The sequence below is a fragment of the Salvelinus namaycush genome, chromosome 27, assembly GCF_016432855.1.
Source record: "Salvelinus namaycush isolate Seneca chromosome 27, SaNama_1.0, whole genome shotgun sequence".
In the NCBI taxonomy this organism is placed as follows: Eukaryota; Metazoa; Chordata; class Actinopteri; order Salmoniformes; family Salmonidae; genus Salvelinus; species Salvelinus namaycush.
In genome coordinates, this window is record NC_052333.1 from 24,609,037 (window position 1) to 24,625,337 (window position 16,301).

General features: G+C 43.1%; 1 protein-coding gene and 1 pseudogene across 4 annotated transcripts; one reads left to right on the forward strand and one right to left on the reverse strand.

Moving 5' to 3' along the window:
- Positions 1 to 375: 375 nt before the first annotated feature.
- LOC120022297 lies at positions 376 to 4,084 on the reverse strand (annotated as a pseudogene).
- On the forward strand, positions 2,732 to 10,853 carry oxsm (3-oxoacyl-ACP synthase, mitochondrial). 4 transcript variants are annotated; one of them, XM_038966544.1, is made up of 6 exons: positions 2,732 to 2,811; positions 7,969 to 8,051; positions 8,370 to 8,945; positions 9,150 to 9,382; positions 9,571 to 9,798; positions 10,052 to 10,853. In XM_038966544.1, exons 3-6 carry the CDS (start codon positions 8,409 to 8,411, stop codon positions 10,452 to 10,454), a joined length of 1,401 nt encoding a protein of 466 aa, XP_038822472.1. In that variant the 5' UTR covers positions 2,732 to 2,811; positions 7,969 to 8,051; positions 8,370 to 8,408; the 3' UTR covers positions 10,455 to 10,853. The 4 variants fall into 4 exon arrangements, with proteins under 4 accessions (XP_038822472.1, XP_038822469.1, XP_038822471.1 ...); XM_038966541.1 differs by having other exon boundaries at positions 2,738 to 2,864; XM_038966543.1 differs by lacking the exon at positions 2,732 to 2,811 and adding an exon at positions 7,257 to 7,306.
- Positions 10,854 to 16,301: the final 5,448 nt, after the last annotated feature.

Consider the following 16,301-nt stretch of genomic DNA (forward strand, 5'->3'; position numbering starts at 1 on the left):
TTAAGTCAAGTAAGTAACTCCTCTTTTGGCAGAGACAGTCTAGATAACAAAGACTTTTGTGTCATACAGAAGCTGGGTCTGGGTCTCACGACATTACTGGTAGTAAATATCCAAGCAGCATCATTACAAGATCTGTAATCAATACAAGATTATTGATTCAAGACACACAGATCCCGAATGATTATTGGAATATCTTACCATCCATCCATCCATACCCACAAACAATATCACCAAACTACTACTCCTCCGTTTATCTCATAAGCACCAAGATGCCTATGAATATACACACTATACATGACTATGCACAGAGTCGGTGTATTCAAGGTGATTATCTTGAGCAAGGCACTGAGCAGAATCACTGATCTATACATCATGTTGCATCCCAAAATAACTACGCATTGCTTTATTAAGATTAGCAAACCAACGTAGCGCCTTGCTCAGAGCGATCGAACACACTCATTAAGCGTAGTCCTCCTCCATCTTGACAAGGATTTCAAACGAGGATTCCTTCGGCTCATTCAAAGCCCGCCGGAACATCTGGGAGTGTTGCCATGACGACTATCCCTCTCCTCCGTCTAGCTCCGCCTCCTTGACCAGCTCCAAGGATCAAGAAAGACCCGGAACAGAATGCATCTCCCTGTTTGTGTTCAAAAATGTGACAAAACATTAAAACTGTTTAGCTGTTGTTATGCAAGATAAGGAAGAAAACAATGTTGATCAGTTAAGTGCACATGCAAATCAATGTCACAGCTCTCTGACTATCAAATCATAATATATCTATTACATTTACAAATCACTAAGTACCAGTTTACAATTTGCACTTTAAATTGATTTGAAAAAAGGCTTCCAACTTAATCCTGAAAGGTATGTGTCACATAAACCAGACAAAAATCTATCTGACAAAAATCTATCAATCATACATCCACCTCCTGAGAACGATGTTGTGTTCTGTCCAGACTGCAGACCCCAGCGGCCGGTTCCAGAGTGAAAGGTCTGGCTGCATGTTCTGACTGAGACAGTCTTTATCTTCATCCCTACAGGAGCACAGTCCAACTTCCAACTGATGTTCCCTGACGATGAGCCCTCTCTACGAGCTAGATACACCTGACAGGACATAACGCGCATTTACTGACAGGAATAAGACAGAATAAATATGGAACATTTACAGTTGATATACACATATCCTATAGAAGCAACATATCCAAAGTTTGGATAGATTGATAAATGCTCAATAAATAATAGATTATTATTTCTGCTAAAAAGTAATGCCATTGCTTTAACAATCACAAAGACTGACCAACAGAAAAAAGACAGAAAAGCAGCACAAAGTATTCCCATTGATGTGTCAATATAAGAACTGCATTGAATCATTAAGAGCATGGCATCTTATCGCTTATGACATGGATGAAAACAAACCATCTGCCAGTCATTCTTCAGCTTCCTGAACACAGACTCTTTCCTCCACACAGGCTTGTCCCTGGATGTCCTCATTGTCACTGGACACCCTGCAGTAGTGATCCTTGGTGGAGTTGTACTGCAGATGAAATAATCTCCCACTCTTCACCTTCTCAGTCGGAACAAACACAAACTCTGCTGCAGCATCCTGGGAGAGAAAGAGAGAGGAACACAAACCCATTGTTTAAAAAAAGCAGTTGCCCCCATTGAACCCAAAGATCAAAAAGACTCCAAGGACCATTAAAGTGAATAATAAGATACAGTAATAATATATGCAATTTACACTATCATCCAAAACAACTATAGTCAAAGCGAATACAGTCAAAGCGACTACAGTCAAAGCAACTACAGTCATGCGTGCAAACATTTTCGTATCAGTGGTCCCAGTCGGTCCACAAACATGCAATGAAGTAAGCAGTTATTTGACTCAGTAAAACGGCTGTATATCTCACCAATGGGGCAGTCCGTGGTCCTGTCCCCCGTCTCTTGAGCTGACTGGCAAATTCAGGGCCATTAAGCAAAACAAATCTATTTAAAAAATAAATTTAACATGCCTCTTGAATGACAGTTATTGTATGTTTACAATCTAACGTACCAGGTGAGAGGTCTCTACACACATTTCAGGTATATGCTCATAACAAGTGAAGCATTATACATGTTTTCACATACAGTGCTTTCGGAAAGTATTCAGACCCCTTGACTTTTTCAACATTGTTATGTTACAGCTTTATTCTAAAATGTATTAAATATTTTTTTCCTCGAATCACAATAATGACAAAGTAAAAACAGTTTTTTAGACATTTTTGCAAATGTATTAAAAATAACAAATTGAAATATCACATTTACATAAGTATTCAGACTCTTTACTCGGTACTTTGTTGAAGCATCTTTGGAAGCGATTACATCCTCGAGTCTTCTTGGGTTAGAAGGGAGGTCGATATTCCTTCTTAACTCGTTCGACTACGTTATTGGAAAAAGGGCCTAGTTTTCAGGCCTTATGGGCGGGTTTTGAGTAGTCATTGGGCTACAAATATCAACTAAACCTGGCAACCCTGAGCAACAGCAACCGCCAATCAAAATAGATGCCTTTGCAATGCCTGAACAAATCATAACTATTCAATAATCAAATTTACTGCAAAATCAGCTAATGATATTTAATAAAATGCACTATTTCCTTGAATCTATGTATACATTGATAATATTATGTTATGGAAAGCAGGCAATGCTTGGGAGCAGGCAATGTATGGGAGCAGGCAATTGGATAGTATCCCCCTGAAATGAACTCAGTTAGTTAGTTGCATGGATTTTGTGAGCGTGTGAAGGAGACTTATTTTTTATTTGCAGAGGATTTCAGAGGTATAATGACTATATTCGTAATCACTTGAGCTATCTATAATAGCGTTCACAAGGTAAGTGGCAAATAGATGATTCAAGGAGGTTTATTTCATAGTTAGACAAATTGGACGCTTGGAGTTTGTTGTCATGTGGTGAGGAATCAGTTATAAAAACAATAAGAGTCGCACACTATGCATAAACTCCCAGTAATTTATTGGGTTAACCACCAACGTTTCAGCGTCACTGTGTCTTCTTCCTGGGTATTGTCGTTCATGCTTGAACCAGGTTATGTGGACAAAACAGTACAATTAGTGCAACCAAATCAAATCAAACTATTTGTCACATGCGCCGAATACAACAAGTGTAGACTTTACCGTGAAATGCTTACTTACAAGCCCTTAACCATCAGTGCGGTTCAAGAAGAGTTAAGAAAATATTTACCAAGTAGACTAAAATAAAACATTTAGAAAAAAAGAATAAAGTAACACAATAAGAATAACAATAACGAGGCTATACACAGGGGGCACCGGTACCGAGTCAGTGTGCGGGAGTACAGGTTAGTTGAGGTCATTTGTACATGTAGGTGGGGGTGAAGTGACTATGCATACATAATAAACAGCGAGTAGCAGCAGTGTACAAAAGGGAGGAGGTGGGGGGAGGTTAATGTAAATTGTCCAGTGGCGATTGTATTAGTTGTTCAGCAGTCTTATGGCTTGGGGATAGAAGCTGTTGAGGAGCCTTTTGGTCCTAGACTTGGCACTCCAGTACCGCTTGCCGTGCGGTAGCAGAGAGATCAGTCTATAACTTGGCTGACTGGAGTCTCTGACAATGTTATGGGCTTTCCTCTGACACCGCCTGGTATAGAGGTCCTGGATGGCAGGAAGCTTGGCCCCAGTGAAGTACTGGGCTGTTCGCACTACCCTCTGTAGTGCCTTACGGTCAGATGCCATACCAGGCGGTGATGCAACCGGTGAGGATGCTCTCGATGGTGCAGCTGTAGAACCTTTTGAGCATCTGAGGGACCTATGCCAAATCTTTTCAGTCTCCTGAGGGGGAAAAGGTTTTGTCGTGGCCTCTTCACGACTGTCTTGGTATGTTTGAACCATGATAGTTCGTTGGTGATGTGGACACCAAAGAACTTGAGACTCTCGACCCGCTCCACTGCAGCCACGACGATGTTAATGGGGGCCTGTTCGGCCCGCCTTTTCCTGTAGTCCACAATCAGCTCCTTTGTTTTGCTCACATTGGGGGAGATGTTGCTGTCCTGGCACCACACTGCCAGTTCTCTGACCATCTCCCTATAATAGGCCGTCTCGTCTGTGATCAGGCCTACCACTGTTGTGTCGTCAGCAAACTTAATGATTGTGTTGGGGTCGTGTTTGGCCACGCAGTCGTGGGTGAACAGGGAATACAGAAGGGGACTAAGTACACACCCCTGGGGGGCCCCAGTGTTAAGGATCAGCGTGGCAGACATGTTGTTGCCTACTCTTAACACCTGGGGATGGCCCGTCAGGAAGTCCAGGATCCAGTTGCAGAGGGAGGTGTTCAGTCCCAGAGTCCTTAGCTTAGTGATGATCTTCGTGGCACTATGGTGTTGAACGCTGAGCTGTAGTCAATGAACAGCATTCTCACATAAGTGTTCCTTTTGTCCAGGTGAGAAAGGGCAGTGTGGAATGCAATTGAGATTGTGTCATCTGTGGATCTGTTGGGGCGGTATGTGAATTGGAGTGGGTCTAGGGTGTCTGGGTGGATGCTGTTGATGTGAGCCATGACCAGTCTTTCAAACCACTTCATGGCTATCGAAGTGAGTTCCATGGGGCGGTAATCCTTTAGGCAGGTTACCTTTGCTTCCTTGGGTACAGGGACTATGGTGTTCTGCTTGAAATGTGTAGGTATTACAGACTCGGTCAGGGAGAAGTTGAAAATGTGAGTGAAGACACTTGCCAGTTGGTCCGTGCATGCTTTGAGTATACGCCCTGGTAATCCGCCTGGCCCAGTGGCTTTATGAATGTTGACCTGTTTAAAGGTTTTGTTCACATCGGCTACCGAGAGCGTTATCACACAGTCATCCAGAACAGCTGGTGCTCTCGTGCATGCTTCAGTGTTGCATGCCTCGAAGTGAGCATAAAAGCCATTTAGATCGTCTGGTAGGCTCGCATCACTGGGCTGCTCGCTTCTGGGTTTCCCTTTGTAGTCCGTAATATTTTAAGCCCTACAACATTCGACGAGCGTCAGAGCCGGTGTAGTAGGATTCAATCTTAATCCTGTATCGATGCTTTGCCTGTTTGATGATTCAACGGAGGGCATAGCGGGATTTCTTATTAGCTTCCGGGTTAGAGTCCCGCTCCTTGAAAGCGGCAGCTCTACCCTTTAGCTCAGTGCGGATGTTGCCTGTAATCCATGGCTTCTGGTTGGGGTATGTACATACAGTCTCTGTGGGGATGACGTCCTCGATGCACTTATTGATGTAGCCAGTGACTGATGTGGTGTACTCCTCAATGCCATCGGAAGAATCCCGGAACATGTTCCAGTCTGTGCTAGCAAAACACTCCTGTAGTTTAGAATCTGCTTCATCTGACCACTTTTTTATAGACTAGGTCACTGGTGCTTCCTGCTTTAATTGTTGCTTGTAAGCAGGAATCAGGAGGATAGAATTATGGTCAGATTTGCCAAATGGAGGGCAAGGGAGAGCTTTGTACACGTCTCTGTGTGTGGAGTTTTTTTTCCCTCTGGTTGCACATTTAACATGCTGATAGAAATTTGGTAAAACAGATTTAAGTTTCCCTGCATTAAAATCCCCGGCCACTAGGAGCGCTGCCCCTGAATGAGCGGTTTCCTGTTTGCTTATGGTGGAATTCAGTTCATTGAGTGTGGTTTTAGTGCCAGCCTTGGTCTGTGGTGGTATGTAGACAGCTACGAAACATACTAGAGGTCGACCGATTATGATTTTTCAATACCGATACCGATTATTGGAGGACCAAAAAAGCCGATACCGATTAATCGGCCGATTTAAAAAAAAATAAAAAAAATAATAATAATAATAATAATAATAATAATGTTATTTGTAATAATGACAATTACAACAATACTGAATGAACACTTATTTTAACTTAATATAATACATCAATAAAATCAATTTAGCCTCAAATAAATAATGAAACATGTTCAATTTGGTTTAAATAATGCAAAAACAAAGTGTTGGAGAAGAAAGTAAAAGTGCAGTATGTGCCATGTAAGAAAGCTAACGTTTAAGTTCCTTGCTCAGAACATGAGAACATATGAAAGCTGGTGGTTCCTTTTAACATGAGTCTTCAATATTCCCAGGTAAGAAGTTTTAGGTTGTAGTTATTATAGGAATTATAGGACTATTTCTCTCTATACGATTTGTATTTCATATACCTTTGATTATTGGATGTTCTTATAGGCACTTTAGTATTGCCAGTGTAACAGTATAGCTTCCATCCCTCTCCTCGCAGGCTACCTGGGCTCGAACGAGGAACACATCGACAACAGCCACCCTCGAAGCAGCGTTACCCATGCAGAGCAAGGGGAACAACTACTCCAAGTCTCAGAGCGAGTGATGTTTGAAACGCTATTAGCGCGCACCCCACTAACTAGCTATCCATTTCACATCGGTTACACCAGCCTAATCTCGGGAGTTGATAGGCTTGAAGTTATAAACAGCGCAATGCTTGAAGCATTGCGAAGAGCTGCTGGCAAAACATACGAAAGTGCTGTTTGAATGAATGCTTACGAGCCTGCTGGTGCCTATCATCGCTCATTCAGACTGCTCTATCAAATCATAGACTTAATTATAACATAATAACACACAGAAATACGAGCCTTAGGTCATTAATATGGGCGAATCCAGAAACTATCATCTCGAAAACAAAACGTTTATTCTTTCAGTGAAATACGGAACCGTTCTGTATTTTATCTAAAGGGTGGCATCCATAAGTCTAAATATTCCTGTTACATTGCACAACCTTCAATGTTATGTCATAATTACGTAAAATTCTGGCAAATTAGTTCGCAATGAGCCAGGCGGCCCAAACTGTTGCATATACTCTGACTCTGCGTGCAATGAACGCAAGAGAAGTGACACAATTTCACCTGGTTAATGTTGCCTGCGAACCTGGATTTCTTTTAGCTAAATATGCAGGTTTAAAAAATATATACTTCTGTGTATTGATTTTAAGAAAGGCATTGATGTTTTTGGTTAGGTACACGTTGGAGCAACGACAGTCCTTTTTTGCGAATGCGCACTGCATCGATTATATGCAATGCAGGACACTCTAGATAAACTAGTAATATCATCAACCATGTGTAGTTATAACTAGTGATTATGAATGATTGATTGATTGTTTTTTATAAGATTTAAGTTTAATGCTAGCTATTAACTTACCTTGGCTTCTTACTGCATTTGTGTAACAGGCGGGCTCCTCGTGAGGCAGGTGGTTAGAGCGTTGGACTAGTTAACCGTAAGGTTGCAAGATTGAATCCCTGAGCTGACAAGGTAAAAATCTGTCGTTCTGCCCCTGAACAAGGCAGTTAACCCACCGTTCCTAGGCCGTCATTGAAAATAAGAATGTGTTCTTAACTGACTTGCCTAGTTAAATAAAGGTGTAAAAAAAGAAAAAATTATAATAATAATAAGCGAAATCGGCATCCAAAATGACCTATTACTGATTGTTATGAAAACTTGAAATCGGCCCTAATTAATCGGCCATTCCATTAATCGGTCGACCTCTAAAACATACAGATGAAAACTCGAGGTAGATAAGCTGTAGACCACACTATCATGAGATACCCTACCTCAGGCGATCAAAACCTTGAGACTTCCTTAGATATCGTGCACTAGCTATTGTTTACAAATATGCATAGGCCCCCCGCTCCGTGTCTTACCAGAGGCTGCTGTTCTGTCCTGCTGATAGTGTATAACCTGCCAGCTGTATGTTCTTAATGTTGTCGTTCAGCCACGACTCGGTGAAATATAAGATATTACAGTTATTAATGTCCCGTTTGTAGGGTATATGTGCTTTCAGTTGATCCCATTTATTTTCCAGCGATTGAACGTTAGCTAGCAAAACGGAAGGCAAGTGCAGATTAGCCACTCGTCACCTGATCCTCACAAGGCATCCTGATCTTTTTCCGCAAAACCTACGTTTCTTTTTTCAGCGAATCACGGGGATCTGGTCGGGTGTCCGTAGTATATCCCTCGCGTCAGACTCATTGAAGAAGAACTCCTCGTCCAATTTGAGGTGAGTAATCCCAGTTCTGATGTCCAGAAGCTCTTTTCGGTCATAAGAGATGGTAGCAGCAACATTATGTACAAAACAAGTTACGAACAACGCGAAAAAACAAACAAAATAGCATGGTTGGTTAAGAGCCGATAAGATGGCAGCCCTCTCCTCCGGCGCCATCTTGTCAGCTAATCAGCATTCAGGGCTCGAACCACCCAGTTTATAAAAGCATTTGTACTATGTACATACCATACTGTATTGACATGATTGGTGGTATGTATGGCTCAAGAAGGAGTTATGCTGCTAAACTGTTTATTCTTTTTCTCTACACCACAGGATCCACTGTGGTAGATAGCAGAGAAATAAAACAACAGCATGTCATCGTGTTGGTCAAAGCTGCTGTTATATTTGGCTTCACAGCACACAACCAGAACACTTCTCAACAAGAGCACTTCTGTTTGTTCAACAATCCCCAATCTGAGACACTACACCTGTGGAAAGAATCCGTCCAGGAGGAGAGTAGCAATCACTGGAATAGGACTTGTCTCTCCTCTCGGCACAGGGACTACTCTACCTTGGAACCAGCTGATTAGTGGTGCCAGTGGGATCGTCGCCCTTGACTCTGAGATGTATAAAACAGTTCCCTGTAAAGTGGCAGCCCTGGTGCCCCGAGGGGATGGAGAGGGCCAGTTCAAGGATGAGAGATTTGCCACTCGTGGGGAGATCAACAGTATGTCACCAGCCACTGTCATGGCTCTCGGTGCCGCCCAGCTGGCACTGGAGGATTCTGGGTGGTATCCCAGCAGCCCTGAGGAGCAGCTGACCACAGGGGTGGCGGTGGGGATGGGCATGGTTTCTCTGGACGAGATCGCCAAGACGTCGGCCATCTTCCAGGCGAAAGGTTACAGTAAGGTTAGTTATGGGTTCCGCTGAAGTGTGCTGTGGTGCTTCCAAACTCTCAGATGTGTGTTTGTGCGTGTGTGTGTGGCAGGGTTGGTAGGTAGGAGTGTGTCCTATTTGCAGTGCAGGGTTGAGAACTTGGGATTAAATAAGAACAGACTGCAAATAAAACATTTTGATAGATTTTATAAAAGTTGTATTGTATTTGTATTCAAGGTCAGCCCCTTCTTTGTGCCTCGTATCCTTGTCAACATGGCTGCCGGTCACATCAGCATCAAGCACAAACTGAAAGGCCCCAACCACGCTGTTTCCACCGCCTGCACCACTGGAGCCCATGCCCTCGGTGACGCAGCCAGGTTCATCGCCCACGGAGATGCCGTCGCCATGGTAGCGGGTGGGACAGAGGCCTGCGTGGGACCTCTGTCAATCGCGGGGTTCGCCAGGGCGAGGTCAGGCTTGACGATCCCAGGATAATATTGTTTGTTTGTGTTATTGTTGTTAGTATAGATCTAGTCTGTCCTTTGATCAATTTTTACATATGTATTAAGACTTATGTCTATGCTATTTGTATGTTCATGGATTTCAGTTTGTACTGACTACTATGTGAGTGTAATTCAACTTGAACTTTTACTTGCAGGGCTCTGAGTACCCACTGGAATGACCAGCCCAGGCTGGCATCGCGGCCCTTCCACCCAGAGAGGGATGGGTTTGTGATGGGTGAAGGGTCTGCGGTGGTGATCCTGGAGGAGTGGGAGCATGCTGTGAGGAGGGGGGCCAGGGTGTATGCTGAGGTGCTGGGGTACGGCCTGTCAGGGGACGCCAGCCACATCACAGCCCCCACTGCTGATGGAGACGGAGCCTTCAGGTAGTAGTCATGGATGGGGTTTATAGCACTCTTTCACCAGGTGCTTACTATTTGTGTTAGGATTTAAGGAACCATTGAGATGTACTGTAGGTTGTACCATTATCTATCTATCAACTTGACCATGAGATAAATATTTGTAACAAATGTTAGCCTATTTCACAACGGTTCTGACTTTTTTAAATGAAATGGTGAACGTATTTGAAGTCATGACATTTTTGCAGTCCATTTTCATTTCCCTCCTGATCTCTTCCAGGTGCATGTCTGCAGCACTCCGAGACGCCGGTGTGGAACCAGCCCATGTGACGTACGTGAATGCACACGCCACCTCTACACCACTAGGTGACGCTGCAGAGAACTCTGCCATCAAGAGACTGTTCCAGCAGCACACCGCCTCCCTGGCTGTCTCCTCCACTAAAGGGGCCACGGGGCATCTCCTGGGGGCTGCCGGGGCCCTGGAGGCAGCCTTCACTGCCCTGGCCTGTTACCACAGCACTTTGCCACCCACCCTCAACCTGGACCGCACCGAGCCAGAGTTTGACCTGAACTATGTGCCCTGCACAGCACAGCAGTGGAAGACAGAGGGCAGGCGGGTAGCTCTCACAAACTCTTTTGGGTTTGGGGGGACTAACGCATCGCTGTGTCTCGCCAGTGTCTGAAAAGCTTGTCTGAAGGATTCACTTCTTACTGGTTTTGTATTGATTTCAGATTCTTTATAGATTCCTAGTATTTCAGTTTCAAAATGTTCTCAATATTATATTGGGACATGTAATGCAAACATCAATCATACAATTCTGATCGAAGTTTCCATTTTGATCATTCAAATACAGATATGCTTTGTGTACTTAAATACAGCAGTATGTTTATTTATCACCAGCAGGTGGCACTGTCTCACATGGAGGCTACCCTGGAGAGGCTATGGGTTATTACCTTTTATACAGTCTACACAGGCAGTTCAGCTTTAGCCCCGAGGCCTTTATTGTAATAGAAGACTGTGCTGGTTGGTCATAAAGTGTAATTTCTCAAGATCCACCATGAGCATAAACATCAGTCACTCATTTGGGTCTCAAAAGCCCTGGTTTGCAATTTCTGTCCTCCAAAACAGGGTTTTTATTGGTGGAATTCAGAGGTTCTCAACCTGAGGTACGGATAAACCAGGGGATACTTGGGAAGACGCATAGGAACATAGGCCTACTGGTATATTGCACATGAGGGGGTACTCACGGGTTACCCCAGGCTGAGCAAAATGTCATTGCGGATACAGTAACTAAAGAGCCACTGGTGTAATTCTACAGCCCCATTTAGCACTGTTTATTGGAGTGATGATCTAATGTTTCCAATAATCTTCTCTCTCTTTCTGAAAGTGCTTTAGTTTTGCTTGTTAAATCAGCAATGCATCCAATTAGCGAATTTTGTGTATTTCCTGGTAGTTAAAGGGTTCGTCCATTCAGACCTGTAAAATATATTCTAGATACTGTGGTGGCTGGTTTCCGGGAAACAGATGAAAAAGCCTAGTCCTGGACTAAAAAGAGCTTTCAATGGAGATTCTCAGAGACATTGTCGGGTTAAATGGCCTATGTTTTGGGCTTTGGGTGAACAACATGTCATCAGTACCGCAGACAAGAGGAGAGGACTGGAGTGATGTGATCGAGGGTAAGGACATATGTCCCAAATGGCACCCTATTTCCCCTTGCACACTACTTTTGACCAGGACCTATATGTATGTGCTCTATAGGGAATAGGTTGCCATTCAGGACGTATACATTATCTCAAGGGAGACATGGAGGTAATGGGTAAAACATGGGGGAATAAGCTTTCACATTTCGTTACTCTTCTCCACTCCGATGTGTAAAAGCAATAAACAGTGCTAGTCGCTCTTCTGTGAAAAAGAAAAACAGTTCTTGAACCAACCTGAGGGAGATGTGAAATGATTGTGTATGAAGGGTGATTTGGGGGGGATCTCTTATCCTCTTAATATTCCCTCTGGCTCACTGGATGTGGGTTGCTCAGTCTGAGGGAAAGCTACTATAAGTGTGATTGAATAGAAGCAGACGAAGACGTTCCTTTTTGCCGCGTTCAAAACAACTGGGAACTGAAAAATACGAGGTGAAAACATGACGTCAGTGATCTTAAGGTTTGAAAGAGGCGGTAATACCCAAATTGGAATTCCGAGTTGGATGAACGTTCAAATCGATTTTTCCCAGTCGGTGCTAGTTTTTTTTCGCTGAGTTCTCAGTTGTTTTGAAAGTGGCAATAGAGAGGTAGACTCCATATGAAGTACTAGTAGTGTATTTCACTGTAAATATTGACTGGTAAGAACGTCAGTTAATATGAACAAATGCAGTCTTTCTATCAATTTATTGGAAACGTACAAAACACTTCAGTGTATGATTTCTTGAATACTTGACTCACGAGTCATGACTGAAGTGAATAGCAGATGCAATATGTGAAAATAATTAGCATGATGAATTACAGGGGGATGTCTCTTTCTCAAGGCCATTTTTAGAGATGAAGTTTTATTAACTCTTACAGGATGTCATCTTCCACTAATGAATAAATCAATTATTAATTTGCATTTTAATTATAAATAATTTTATATGGATAAATGAGATGGGAAGCTTTTTTCTAGTTTGAAGGAAGGATATCCCTTATCTGTGTCTTGAACCTTTTTAGAGTTTCGTTTTTTAGATTTACAACTGATCTAACCCAGCAGCAAGTGCTGTTCTCAAAGTTATTTGTGGAAGTTAAGCCCCTCCCCTGTCTATTGCTACGCAATGAATTTGGGCGGCAGTGTCTGGGAACGACATTGGTGGAAAGTGGACATAATGCAGGCTATCAGACAAAACACAGTAAGAAAAGATTCACTGTAGGCAGTCTCATTCAGTGATGACCTGACGTCCCCCTCAACGGCTGCCATTGCATTGCCATCCATCATGTATCAAAAGTACTGACACACTGCAGTATTGTGCTGTTATGACTGATTGTTGATTAAGAGATGCTAATGATCTATTCCAAGTATAGTATAGACATAGAAATGTGAGATCACAAATATGGTTTCCAATCGACTTTCTCTAAGGTCCATTTGTTGTTTGTTGGTTTTTCTGACAGAGCAGAGCTGCAGCAAGTTTTAGGTCTCCTCATTCCATTCTGCAATGCTGCTTTTTGGTGCATGAAATTGGAGATTGACATTTACAGTTCCATTTGTTTTTATAGCGTTATACAAAAGGCTAGCTCCCGCCTACTGCCAGAAGTAGGTGCCCCTGCCTTCCCACCTCACGGCACTGGTACTGTAATGCATTCACACTGCCAGTTATTTCACAGAACGGGAGGTGTTAAAACATTGACAGCTAGAGGGAGGACCCAGAGTATGTAAATGATCTGTGGCGTACAGTACGTTCAGCTTCCAAGGATTTCTCTGCCTAGCCTTTCTACTGTGAGTGGCAATCTAAGTGAGCAGCTCCTCCATTGATCTGTATGAACCCCCTCCCTCCCCACTGTCACAAGCCTCTTCTGATTCCTCCCCCTTCGCCTATCGATACTGCCACAACCCGAGCACTGCACTAGGCCAGGGACAATTGCATCTTATTAATGATGATGATCCGATTCATTTTTTCTCTCTCTTTTCTCCTGTCCATCCATGCTTTCCAATTAGAAGACATCCAAGCTGAATTGCGCTCACCATGGCAACAGAGTCGGCATGTATTCCCTTTGATATCAGGCGGAGCAGACTGACCGTCCCACAGGAGAGCAACTGGTTTTAGTTCATCTACAGACACACGCACGCATGCTAAAATTAGAGCTTCTCTCTCGGCTATAACTGGCCGAGAGAGAAGGGGGTCAATGAGGGTCAATATACAGTAGCACCTGGTGTAACCGAATCACACAACCACAGGCAGAGACGTTTATATTCGGGTTAAAAGGCTCTGGAATATTATGACGAACTAGAGTGGACACAGGGAGGGTGGAAGACCATGCACATTCTTCAAAAGGCATAGTTCAGATTATGACCTTTGTGTTAGCCTAGAGATTTTTACTACAGCGTGGTAATATATAAAGAATGGCCAGAGATGTGTTCCACTAACCTCATAAAGACACTAATGAACCGGGGCTTAACGAGTGGCACAGCGGTCTAAGGCACTGTTTGAGGCATCGCTACAGACCCAGGCTGTGTCGCAGCCGGTGGTGACCGGGAGGCGCACAATTGGCCCAGCGTCGTCCGGGTTAGGGGAGGGTTTGGCGGGCCGGGATCTCCTTGTCCCATTGCGCTCTAACGACTCCTTGTGGCAGGCCGGGCTCCTGCAAACGGACTGTGGTCGCCAGCTGGGCGATGTTTCCTCCGACACATTGGTGCGGCTGGCTTCCGGGTTAAGCGAGCAGTGTGTCAAGAAGCAGTGCGGCTTGGCAGGGTTGTGTTTCGGAGGATGCATGGCTCTCGACCTTCGCCTGTCCCGAGTCAATAGGGGAGTTGCAGCGATGGGAAAAGACTATAACTACCAATTGGCTATCACAAAAATTGTGGAGAAAAAAGGGAAGAGAAAAAAAATGGTTTTACAGTATAGTGTGAGGCTCTGTTGCTGTGTCACTGGGCAGTGTTTCCCAAACGGTAGGTAAGAACCCGTTGGTGTCAGTAAGTTATTTTCCTGGTTTAATTAACAATGGCTTGGCTACAAACACTGGTTTTGTTGACTTGATTCATTTTTGTTAGTCTGTTAAAAACACACACAGTACAGACATTTTAAATACATGACAGGGATATTACAAAAAAATCAGACTTATTGCCATTGTGGTCCCTGAACATTACAACATTACATAGATACAGATACATTACATATATAGATACAGACATTTATTTTATTGCCCGATCATTATCCAGCTTTTACCATTCTTTTTAAATGAAGTTATGGTCTGCGTGGCTTTGAGTGACTGTGGTATTTGTGCAACTCAACATCGCCTTTATATTAAAAGGTGTGACTTGCAGGGTCACATGGAAACTTCAGAGGTGTTGCTCTATTACCTTAGTGTTTCTCAACCCGTTTTGTACCAGAGACAGGCAAACTATGCAATCCTTCCTCCTTGGAGCACTACTGACTTAAACTAGTGTTACAGTATTACTTTAAACCGTCCCCTCGCCCCAACCCGGGCGCGAACCAGGGACCCTCTGCACACATCAACAACAGTCACCCACGAAGCGTCGTTACCCATCGCTCCACAAAATCTCCAATACTCCCAATGACCAGCCAATGAGAAGTCCCTATGTGAGTTAGTAACATAAACTGTAATTCATGTCCTGCAAAACATATTTGATTGGCCAAACAGACGGCTGAACAAACCGTGCTCTCACGGGGCTATAGTGACTAGTGTCCGACACGTTGTTGAACATCTGTTGAGTAGCATTACAAAGCAGTATGTTTCCCTGACGTAGACTAAGCCTACAGTGTTTACTCTTGGAGGTTCTCCAGCGAACAACCCACAACGATGATACTAAGCATATTAGTATCCCCACGTAATGATCTGTGTTATATTTAGAACTGGATGTGACTGTGGAAGTGTTTAGTTTAACTGGTAAGAGCATCAGTTAAGGAACATATATTATACTGTGCATTTATTCTATGATCATTAAGTAGCTCTCTCTATCTTGTGTTCCTCAGAAACAGAGGGGTCCTTCCAACAATTCTGTGCCTTTTTGAGAAGTATAACTTGGAGATTTTTTTGTTTTGTTGATTTTACTTAATTTTAACATTCTGTCATAAAGACCACATGTTCAACTTAATAAAAAAACATGTTTTCCCATCTCAAGAGGTTAAATTTAAAAAAGACTATAGTAAGTGCCTATTAAGTGCCATATAAAGTAACACGGTTGACTGTAAAAGGGTTGACAATTTCTTCTTAAATCAGCCATAGATCCCCTTGTGACAGGGGAAATGGAAACTTGTAGTGTGCAACAGGGAGTGGCAATTGAATGCAAGCCTCACCTAACAAATGTAAATGTTAAAACATTTCTAGCCTGTCTATCTATGGTAACAGGATTGACATGTTATGCTCGACCCTCTGTTTTCCACCACAAAACACCAGAAATTGTCCAAAAAGAGTAGAACCAGCTCACCCGCTTTTACTCTATGATTTGACTATTAGATGTTCAATGTTTCTTTTGAATATTTTTTTTATTTTAAATAAGGAATAGTTTCACCATATTAAAACGAGAGTTCAGTTCACATAACAGGGTTGACCTTAAAATGAGGGACAGATGCAGGGCTGGATTAAGAAATCATAGGCTCCGGGGCTTTGTTTTTTTTATTGCCAGGGTACGAGGTTCCAAAACCCTTCTATGGATTATACTGTATTGTCTATGGCCACAATGCAACAAGCTGTATATTTGGTTTGCATGCTGCCCAAACTGGCTTATCTGACTGTAGGCATACCGGTAACTGCCAAAATAAAGGAAACACTTACGTAAATGAGAGATACATAGCATATGTTATGGTGTGGGGTACATTTTCCTAGCATGG

Coding starts and splice junctions, on each gene's coding strand:
- oxsm (XM_038966544.1), top strand. CDS start 8,409: ATGTCATCGTGTTGGTCAAAGCTGCTGTTATATTTGGCTTCACAGCAC. Junction 8,946..9,149: donor AGGCGAAAGGTTACAGTAAG/GTTAGTTATGGG, acceptor TTTGTATTCAAG/GTCAGCCCCTTCTTTGTGCC. Junction 9,799..10,051: donor GATGGAGACGGAGCCTTCAG/GTAGTAGTCATG, acceptor GATCTCTTCCAG/GTGCATGTCTGCAGCACTCC.